At 39.3% G+C, this 10,413-nt stretch overlaps 2 protein-coding genes across 2 annotated transcripts in view; one reads left to right on the top strand and one right to left on the bottom strand.

Annotated features, from left to right (window-relative positions):
* Positions 1 to 708: 708 nt before the first annotated feature.
* LOC109962846 (germ cell-specific gene 1-like protein) lies at positions 709 to 5,744 on the bottom strand. Its single transcript, XM_020604911.1, has 5 exons — positions 5,441 to 5,744; positions 4,851 to 4,898; positions 3,944 to 4,096; positions 1,678 to 1,789; positions 709 to 1,006 (listed from the first exon to the last, which is right to left on the bottom strand). Exons 1-5 carry the CDS (start codon positions 5,742 to 5,744, stop codon positions 709 to 711), a joined length of 915 nt encoding a protein of 304 aa, XP_020460567.1.
* A 4,198-nt stretch (positions 5,745 to 9,942) lies between these two features.
* LOC109962847 (recoverin-like) overlaps positions 9,943 to 10,413 on the top strand; it is a 3,963-nt gene continuing 3,492 nt past the window's right edge. Inside the window, 1 exon segment of the mRNA XM_020604912.1 lies at positions 9,943 to 10,347. Coding sequence (XP_020460568.1) covers positions 9,943 to 10,347 — 405 coding nt within the window.

A 10,413-nucleotide genomic window follows, 5' to 3' on the forward strand; every position in this document is an offset into this window, starting at 1 on the left:
TTTCTTGTAGTCATTGTGTGACTGTATTGCAACTCTTTTGTTTTCTCTCTCTTTGTATTGTTTATGCCTCCATTTGGGGTCATTTTGCAAGTCTTTCTAGTTGTTTTGCCTTTTTTGCATTTTATATTTCTTTTCTTTGTAGTCATTTGACCTACTCTCTAACAAAAACAGTCACTTCAAATAGAGGTACCCAGTAGGTCTGGTCAGTATTCTGTCAGTGATGGTGGAGCATATTGATGTTCTCAGTGAGACCATTATCAGGCTCAGTCCCAATCATTATCCTTATCCTGAGTGGTGACCAAGCCTTGTTCCTGAGAGCAACAATTGAGTAAAAATTAGATGGAAAAAAAAAAAACCCAAACAAACCAGAAAAGCCAAATCTGTAAAGGATCTCCAAAGTTATACCAGATATAAAGGGTCTGCTCTGCAGCAATAACCTCCACATCCTGCAGCTTGCCAGAGTTTAATGTGAAGATGTTAAAATTGTAGCTCTCTTTTCTTCATCCTACAAATAACATCACATGGAAAGATTTGAATCAATGCATGTTGTTCCTAAGCTGACCATATGTGGCTTCACAGACACATGGTGTATATGATGTGTATCAAGGAATGAATCCAGGAACAAGAGTCAATCTAGGTCCAGGAAATCAGCCCCTAAAAGTGTTCCAGTGGGGCAAAGGGGCCAGGATAGTGACTCCATTTTTAGCACTATGCCTCTCCTTGCTGTTCTGGCACACTGTCCATTTCGACCACGCACATTGTGCCTGTGGACGGTTTGTGGCCGTTGACCGGCGGTTCTAGCGGCGCTTCAATGTCACCAGGCACAGCAGTCAGGTACATATCCCACATCTGCTCGGGGAGGTCCAGCTCTATCATCTTCTGCTTGATCATCAGGCTTTTCTCGATATTCCGCCGCTTGTACTTAAACTCCATGATTGTCTTTGTGTATCTGTTGAGTGCTGTCACCGCAGAGCCCATGCAAGTGCCAAAAGAGCCCCATGCTAAACTGAAAAGAGACTTGATGACAGTTAGACTGCTGGAAATATATGAACTCTTACCAAAGAACAAGGAGGTGTCTTTTCTGCCAATGGTGGAAAAAGTATTCAGATTCTTTGCTCAACTTTAAGTGTTAAAGTAAAAGTTTCATCTCTGTGACTGATACTATCATTATTAGACTGTTAAACCATCAGCAGCATTTTACTGACGAAGCTGCTTGAGATGGAGCTGGTTTTAACAAAGTCCTGGGGTTGTGTTCGCACTGCATTATAGAAAGTAGTGAGGGTCTAACTTTAGCTAGAGTTAGCTGTCTCTCTTTCCAGTTGGGATCATGGTAAATAACCAGACAGTGAATGTTCACAGCAGCAGGCAGACCTGTATCCTCAGCATGGAGTGTTCAAATCAGATATGGAACTAACAGCAAACAAACAACAACGGCCAGCGATGAACTGTTTTCAAGCCCCCCGCATAACAATGATGCATGGTTCTTTAACTTGGCAGAAAAAGAAATAAAACACAAACTTCTTCTCTTTTGTAATGTCAAATGACCAAGTAAGTACACAAAGTCAAAACAAACACTAAGGATGTACAGTATATACTGAGAAATTTCAATTTCAGTTCAACTTTAAACTAACCAGCTACTGTAATGATGATTTTTCAGTAGCTGTAAAAGGTGCTTACATATAAGACCAGCTGTAGTCCCATGTCTTGGGTCTCCAGTCTTCTGGTCCCATAGCCACAGCCAGCTGGAATATGGTGGTAAACATCATGTGGGCCACCATCCCACAAAGGCCTGAGAAGAAATCCACGTATATGATGCAATAAACTCTACAAACCAAATTTTTGCATTACACATGAAAAGGGCCCTAATTTCTGTAGTCTTGTTTTCATTCTTTCTCATCACAAAAGATGACTCACAAGAGACACATTACATACAAACCTAATAACAAGCATAGCATTATATTACAGTTCATGAGAAGTGGTATCAAGCTTAACTTGACATGTTAACTGAGCACTCATTCACATTAATAATTTTGGAAAAGGTTCTGAAGGTGCTCATTAAAAGAGCAACTCCACTCTACAAAGTATTGTGTTTTCCACAGTACAGTACAGTAGTAGTACAACGCTTCACATGATGGGAACAACAGACCACACTGATCTATGATGAAGATGAGCATGCAGGTCATACACATTGTCAGTGACTGATGGCTACTGAACAGCGACGTTTTGCAAACATGGTTGTAAACATGTTCCTATATGACTGGAAATGTTTTAAGAGGACAAAAATTCTCTCTTCTTTTTAGGCCTCAGTAATACACTAACACTGTGTAAGCATAATTGTGTTTGTTTATAGCAAAATTCCAAAGAATATTAAGCCTGTATTCACTGACTTTTTAGATACTGGGTGCAGCACAACAAACTGCAAACACAACTCTGACATAGTATGACCATATACAGTTATGGATAGGTTTCCAAATAGTTGATTATTTATACATAGCTGTCAGACACAAAGCAGAACAAAATAATCATTCACAGCCATGATTCTGCCCACCTGATGAATGCAAGTCCAATGTTCAGCCTCTTTTAGCTCTGTTTTTGTACAGTCTATGATCTCTACCAGCTCCTGAGGGAAATATCTGTCTCTTCAGCTGCTAAATGCTCTACTGTGTTCACCGACTGTGTTTGTCTGCTGTTTGGTGCTGAATGGATAGTGGGTTTTTACAGCCTTTTTGTTAGAAACAACCAGTAGAAGACAGTGCAGTGAGAGTGGTTGGACCGAAACAAAAACAATAAGGTTATGGTGTGGACATCCTGGCTCTCTCTCATCCAGTAGTTTCCACAGATGCTTTTCTTGGGATTAACTCGTAGCAACCGGGGGGGATGGGAGTCAGGGGATGGGGTAGTAAACAGGATGGGAGGTAGTTCCTCTGGGCTGGTCTTGGCATGGCCCAGGTTCCAATCCGATTAGTCCGCAAACCAGCAAATCCTCCGAGGCAGTGAGTAGACGCAGCACAGCTGGCTGCTCTGCATGCTCACTGGTGCACAGGCATGACCTGCTGCCCAGCTCCTGCTTTTACTCATTTTGAGCAAAGATGTCATCATGTAAAATATATTTTAGACAAAAATGACTATTTCAGAATAAAAGGTGACTATAAATAGAATCAAAAATGGGGCTGGATTTCATGAAAGTCTGAAGGATTATAACTTTAAAACAGCTATATTCAAATCTTTTTTTTTTATAACAGCAACATATCATATGACAATGTGATGAAAATGTGTGAAAGGGGGCTCTCATACTGATGAACCTACAGAGAATCAGTGGAATCTGTAGCTCTCCTCAACTTTATGATGAGTTTCAGCTCATTGTTCAGCCGTTCGACCCAAAGCTCGGTCTCAGTTCCCTGTCACTGCTCTTGTAGGATTTTTTTCAGCAAGCAGCTGTTTTCAGAGGAAAACCTCTAAAATCTGTGCACTCTCTGCTGTGCACAGCAGACAGATACAGTTACAGTAAGAACGAGCTAGTAGAGCATTTAGCAGGTAAAGAATCAGATATTTCCCACATCAATTGTTTGTGACCAAACACAGAGCTACAGGAGAGTGAGTATTGGACTTACATTCATTGGGTGCACACAAACATGAATCCAAATGAATAAAAATCTTAAATAACTGCTAGATGTGAAAATAAGCAATTGTTTGCGGACAGGTTTGCCATATCAACTTAACAGGTGATGGATGTGACAGGTGAAAAATGACATGTCTTCTGCTGCCCCCAGGTGGCCAAAAAATCAGTTATTGTGCATTTAAAGATACAGTAGATCTAACACTTAATGGTGGTAACTTCATATTCAAGTTGGATGACTGAGAATTTGTTGGACATATCACACTGTATCGTCGCTCTCACCTTGTTTCATGACACAGTGATGGATTAAAAGAGTGACAGTTTTACCTGACAAGGCGGTGCACAAGGCAGCGAAGGCACTGAGCTTCAGTTTGTTCATGATACTAAAGCAGGGACACTGCTCCACAGTCATCAGAGCCCCGCCTGTGAAGAGCAGGGTGAGGTACAGACTCTCGGCCACGATACACAGCCACAGGACCCCTGGGAATATGGAACACAGAGGCAGATGTGAAGACAAAACTGAGTTGTGTTGTCTACATAATACTCTGTTCTTGATCAATCTTAATAATAATAATAATAATAATCCAATATGTGTGAAGACACTCATACATGTGGGCTCTAAAGAACCCATCTGGACCGGATGGATTTTTAAAATCAGGATATCAATCTGGCCTCACAGCAACTCCTAATTCAAGTTGTTCATATAGTAACATGCAAGGCTTGGAAAGATGAGTTCTTCCTGGACAAGTACAGGTTATTCTTTGTGAGTATTTTTAGAGATATGCATTCAACTTACTTTAGAATTTTCATCTTCAGCCAGTCACAGTAGAGGAGGAAGTACTCAAATCTGTTACTTTATTGCTGTACTTTAATACAACTAAAAATGGAAAATGGAATAACACTAAACTTACAATATTTCCCTATGAAATGCAGTGGAATATTAGGAGCAAGTCAAATGAGTACAAATACCTCAGCATTGTTCTCAAGAACATTACATGCTTAAATGTACTTAGTTACTTTCTAGTACTAGCCAATCATTTAATATTATGCCAAAATAACAGTTGGAGTCGAGGTAAAGTTGGAACATAGGCAGTCATGTTAGTGTTGTAACTTGTTAATAAAATGACTTGTGTTCATGAATGCATCACTCAGTGTGGCTTAGCCTACATTAAACCTTACCCAAACAACATCAGCTCATCAGCATTTTATATGTATATGTCACCATTTTACCAACCTCTTTCGTGTTCTGGAGCAATCTCTGAGAAGTCTCTACAATCAAACCCTAAAATCACAAGATAAAAGCACAGTGAGATAATGTTATTGTTTTGCAATGCTTTTGCTGGGATAAATGATGTATAATTTGATACTAATTATAGAGGAAATAGCCATTTGCTTGAAAATTTTAATCCAGTCAATTAATTATTCATTTATTATTTAAACTCTGTGTTTCTTAGCAATGGCCCTAGTAGTCAATAGGTCATACTAACTTTTCTCTTCTGAGGGCAAATATGTTCTGACTCACAGTAGCTTTGGTAGCAATGTTAAATGAAATCTTGCAAAGTAAAAGTATGGATTACGCATTTGCCTTTTTTGCATGACAGTAACTACACTTCCTGAGATACACACAAACACATACTGTAAACATGCCCGGTTAAGTGCTGCAATAAATACCACAGAGCTTTATGGATGTTCTTAGCATCTGCTTTATTGTTAAGTGATTTTCTTAAGGGCACATCATTAGTCCAGGACAAACTCATCACTTCCTGTTTCTGGACACTCACAGTAGTTGACGCCTAGGGCATCAAGGTCAGTCACCTGTCTTACCATTCATGTCGGCAGCCTGTTCACAGGAGAAAAATATGCCTGTGTGGAACTTCTTCAAAAGAAACTTCTCCTCTCCAGTCTCAAAAATGTACTGCACCACCCGGCTGTCATTGACGTTGGAGCTGTTGAATCTGATGCAGAACCACTGCTTCGCCTTCAGTGGCGGTCCTGTGCAGAAGGGCTTGGCTACCTTCCTGGTACCCTCGCACCAGTAGCTGGTAGTCACCGCTGATAAGGCAAAAGCAAACGCCACAAAGTTGAGGGTGAGCGCCAGAGAAGCCCGCTGCCCGCGCTCTAGCCTCATGGTCGAGGCCAGGCTAGAGGAGATGAAATGAAAAGGCAACTAATCCTGGCTTTTGATATGTAGCCACCGTGTTCTGCCTCTCAGCAGATATATCAAATCTTCATAATCTCACTGCATTTGAGGCTCCTTGGGTGAACTTTCTGTGCATCCCTCCAGTGATGTGCCGCCACTTTGATTAAAGGATGCATTCTCTCCACTTCCACAGGAACAATAGAACCTCATGGCAGACTCTTTCACTCTTCACTGTCTGCAGCTCATCCAACCCCATTGCTCCTCCCCTCTTATAAATCTTTGCCTACAATATTATCCATTACAAATGGCAAATTATATTTCAGAATTCCTTTAAGTATATAAAAAAAAGATTACAATGAGATTGGAGATTATAATCCAGAGCAGACTCTTACTGTTTACATTTTTCTGCATTTCATGTCAAAGTATATCTCAAAGTATATGCAGCCTTATTCTAAATGCCTGTTTTACAGTTGGTGACATAATGTGTACAGTAAAATCCATGTGTGTGTTTGAGTGTGTGTGTGCATGCAGGGCAAATCTATTTGTGTTTACTAAGCCTGATGATCGCACAAATGAAGACAAATTACTTACAGAAGTCTATGTGGGTGATGACAGATGTTTGGAGAAAACATCTGGTGCCTTTACTCTGATACATTTGTCTTTTCCTCTCGATCATTTTCCATCACGCCAAAATTCTCATATAATTCTGCAGCTCAGACTTTCTGTGACAAACATGTCACCTTTGGTTTAAGATGCAATCTGCTGCAGGCAGGCTGTTGTCATTTTAAAAGCTGAAAAGGTGTGAAGAAATGCATAATTTCCACCAAGACTTAACAAAACAAACAAAACAAAAAAACAGCATAGTCTGGGCTATGGAGCAAGTGAATGAGCAGATAAATGATGTGGAGTCCCACAGGGGTCAGTTTTGGGTCCTAAACTTTTCATACTGTATATTAACGATATATGCAATGTTTCTGAATTATTGAACTTTGTACTATTTGCTGATGATACTACTATATGGGCCTCTGGGGAAGACCTACAGCAACTTTTGGGTTTGATTACTGTGGAATTGGACAAGGTGAAGAAATGGTGTGACAGGAATAAGTTATCACTAAATCTGGACAAAACAAAATTCATGCTGTTTGGATATGGAAGATTAAATCGTCAGATTCAAGTAAGGGTGGGGGATGCCAATATAGAAAGAGTTTACGAAACAAAATTTCTAGGCATAAATATTGATGATAAAATCTGTTGGAAACCTCATATTAAATATATACATAATAAATTGGCTAAAAGTATATCTATATTGGCAAGAGTTAAAAATATTGTGGATCAGAAGTCACTCCATACTCTTTACTGTTCTATGTTTGTACCTTATTTGGACTACTGTGTTGAGTGTTGGGGAAATACATACAAAAGCGCATTATGCTCTTTATTTAAACTACAGAAAAGGGCCATTAGAATTCTCAGTATTCATTCATTCATTCATTCATTCATCTATTCACTCTATTCCTGAGGCCACACAAACATTTAACTGGGAACTAATGTCAATCATTTTGTGTTCTGTAAAAAAAAGGCTTTTTGGCAAGGAGCTTTCAATTAAACATATACATTTACTGTGTGCTATATCTAAGAACATTAAGATTATTGAAGACAAGCTATGAAAGTCATAGTACATTTCTTTTTAATCGTGACAGCGTGTGAGTGGCCAAGATGCAGCCAACGCAGTTCCCCTGAATACAAAGAGATTATTTGGAACATTAGCTTCCATGTAATAAAAATGTAAACAGGGCGAATAAGTCCAGTGTTACACTTGATCAAATAGTAAGCCTGTTGTACAGTGAATGTTTCCTGGGTTCATCTCTTTTTACAAAATAAATACCTGTTGGGGATGGAGGACTCATTTTGAGTGAAAGCTGTAATATAATAGGGCTGCTGCAGATGTGAGATTTGAATGACTGCCCTGAGACATTCTCTGCATTTAATAACTAAACCTAAATGTTAGATGGTTATGTAAAAGTACATAATCATATTTTAATAGCTAAAGAATGACCCAGGGTTTCCTAATCTGATTTTATAAATGTAGTCATGAAGAGTTTCAGATGGATGCTTCCAGATTACGTTAACTGGGTGGAAAGGAAAGTAACGTATAGCATTACTGCACCTATAGAAAGATATCCCAAATAAATATGTGGGAACTGTCCTTTAACTTCATCACATGCATTGGTGCTACACTCTACAGTACTGAACGCTGCAGGATAACTATGAGCCATGCATCGCTTTATTTACCAGTGTGTCAGACTTAAGCAGCGGCCTATTGGTCCCTGATACATGAGAATCAGTGATAGATTACTGCACCTGAATGTTGTTACCAGTCAATATGTCTCACATACATCTTAAAATACACTGAGGATTCTTTTGTCCTGCCACCATTATCACCTTGAAAGATTAATGTGGGTATGGCTTACATTAGTTTAACAGCTAGCTGCAGCAATTGAGTCTGAGGTGGTGAGCTTGAAGTAGGTTGTATGTAAATGAACTAGAACCGAACAGAACTGAAACATTCAATTTAATCACTGAATGTAACCAGTACCAGTCAGTTGGTATTACTATTTCATTTAGGTGTAAGGTTGCACATTTTGTTGCTCAAATGTTATCCCACCATCAAATATTGGGCAGAAGATGGAGGATATCGGGTACTTTTTAATGGATATGTTGGCAATGTCTTATGCAATTACATTGTTCTGTAATTAAAAGAAATGTTTATCAAACTACCTATGATATATACATTTTATATTTTAATTTTGATCTCAGATTAATATTAGTAAAACACATGTAAAACATATGTTTACAGTAAATGACATGATAGAAGTACAATCTGCAAAGTCAGGAGTTCTCTGCGTTTGTATTTATGTGTGCATATGATAAAAGCATATTGGTTGTCTGACAAAAAAAAAAGTCCCTACCAGAGTTAAAAACAAACCTGGGCATTTATCATAAACAATCAGGATACTGCTATGTTTTACTTTATATAGCAGGAAAAGGATGTACTGTAATAAATTATGATCCAACATAAAAAAGATACAAATAATAATAGTCATAATGATAAAAGCAGTTTTAGTGATCCTGTGCTCCAGCCATAATATCTATTTCACACACATCTTCCTGTACACTGAGTATACAGCTGTCCTTTCACCTTTATCCTAAAGCATTAATGTGTTTTGAGGTTGGATAACCTCACTAGAATACACCTCTGTCAGAGCAGCACTGAAACTGGCTCACAGACAACTCTAACACAGCACAAATATGCATCCCAGTTCTTTAATTGCCTTCACTCGCTGCGGTTTTGGCATGAGTGCAGCAGAGGGTCTTGTAATCTGATTTGAGACTATTATTTGGAGACAGATAATCTCATCCTATTGTGAAGGAGCAGCTGTGCAGAGCTTCACATTAACACCCAGGGTACAACTGGCCCTCATCAGAGGCCATCACTGTTAGTGCTGACTAATGCCATGGTCTTGTTTTCAGATCAAGACCCATGATATTTACAACACACTGAGCAACAGATGTCGTCTTTTACAGGTGTGCTGCATCACTACTGTATATTACAGTAATAATTAGCAGTGAAGCTAAGATAACCAGCGATGAATACTACTACTAATAAAAACTCACTAGCATACATAACAGAGAGTTAAAAGCTTCAGTTGTTATTAAAGGATTAAAACTTATATTTAAATATCTTGGATAATGATGAGAAGCATTGTGAAGGCAAATACATGTGGATTTAAGTATAACATGATACTAGAATGAACAACCATGTGTATTTTCATGTAAATAAATTTTACAGCAAGTTACTGTGCCCAGGGATTGGAGGAGGTAATGATGCTACAAATGGCCTAAAAGGTCTCCCAGATGTTGACCTTTGAAGTGTTAGCAACCTGTTCTGCTTAATACTCTGATTATGCCAACAGTATTTAACTGTATCTTCAAAAAGGTGTGACGTGGTTATCCCCTTAATCTTCAAGACAGCTGTCTGGATTTAGGTAGTGTGGACCCATAATCCCTTGTGACACCTTGAGGGGCTGCCAAGGTGAAAACCAGACAGAGTGCTGCAGAGATTTTAACCCCAAACACAGCAGAGAGGACAGGGAGAGAAAAAGGGATACATTTCACTCTTGTGAGCAGAATGGGGAACACAAAGAGTAGTGCTTTATCAAAGGAGCTGCTTGAAGAACTGAAATCCAACACAAAATACACAGAGGCTGAGCTCTGCACATGGTACCAGTCCTTCCTGAAGGAGTGTCCTAGTGGAAAGATCAGCAAGCAGCAGTTTGAAGGCATCTACGCCAGCTTTTTTCCAGATGCAAATCCCACAGCATATGCACGACATGTATTCAGGAGTTTTGACACCAATGCAGATGGCACTTTGGACTTTAAGGAATACATTGTTGCCCTGCACCTCACCTCCGGGGGCAAGACTTTGCAGAAACTCGAGTGGGCCTTTGCCCTGTACGATGTGGATGGAAACGGGACCATCAGCAAAAATGAAATCCAAGAGATTGCCAGGGTACTCTAGCTATTTCACTGAAAAGTACGTAGATGCCTTTAGGTTACTTTGTGTGAATAATTTAAATAATGAAATTCAGTATGCACCCCT

The sequence above is a fragment of the Monopterus albus genome, unplaced genomic scaffold (genome assembly GCF_001952655.1).
Source record: "Monopterus albus unplaced genomic scaffold, M_albus_1.0 scaffold68.1, whole genome shotgun sequence".
Classification (NCBI taxonomy): Eukaryota; Metazoa; Chordata; class Actinopteri; order Synbranchiformes; family Synbranchidae; genus Monopterus; species Monopterus albus.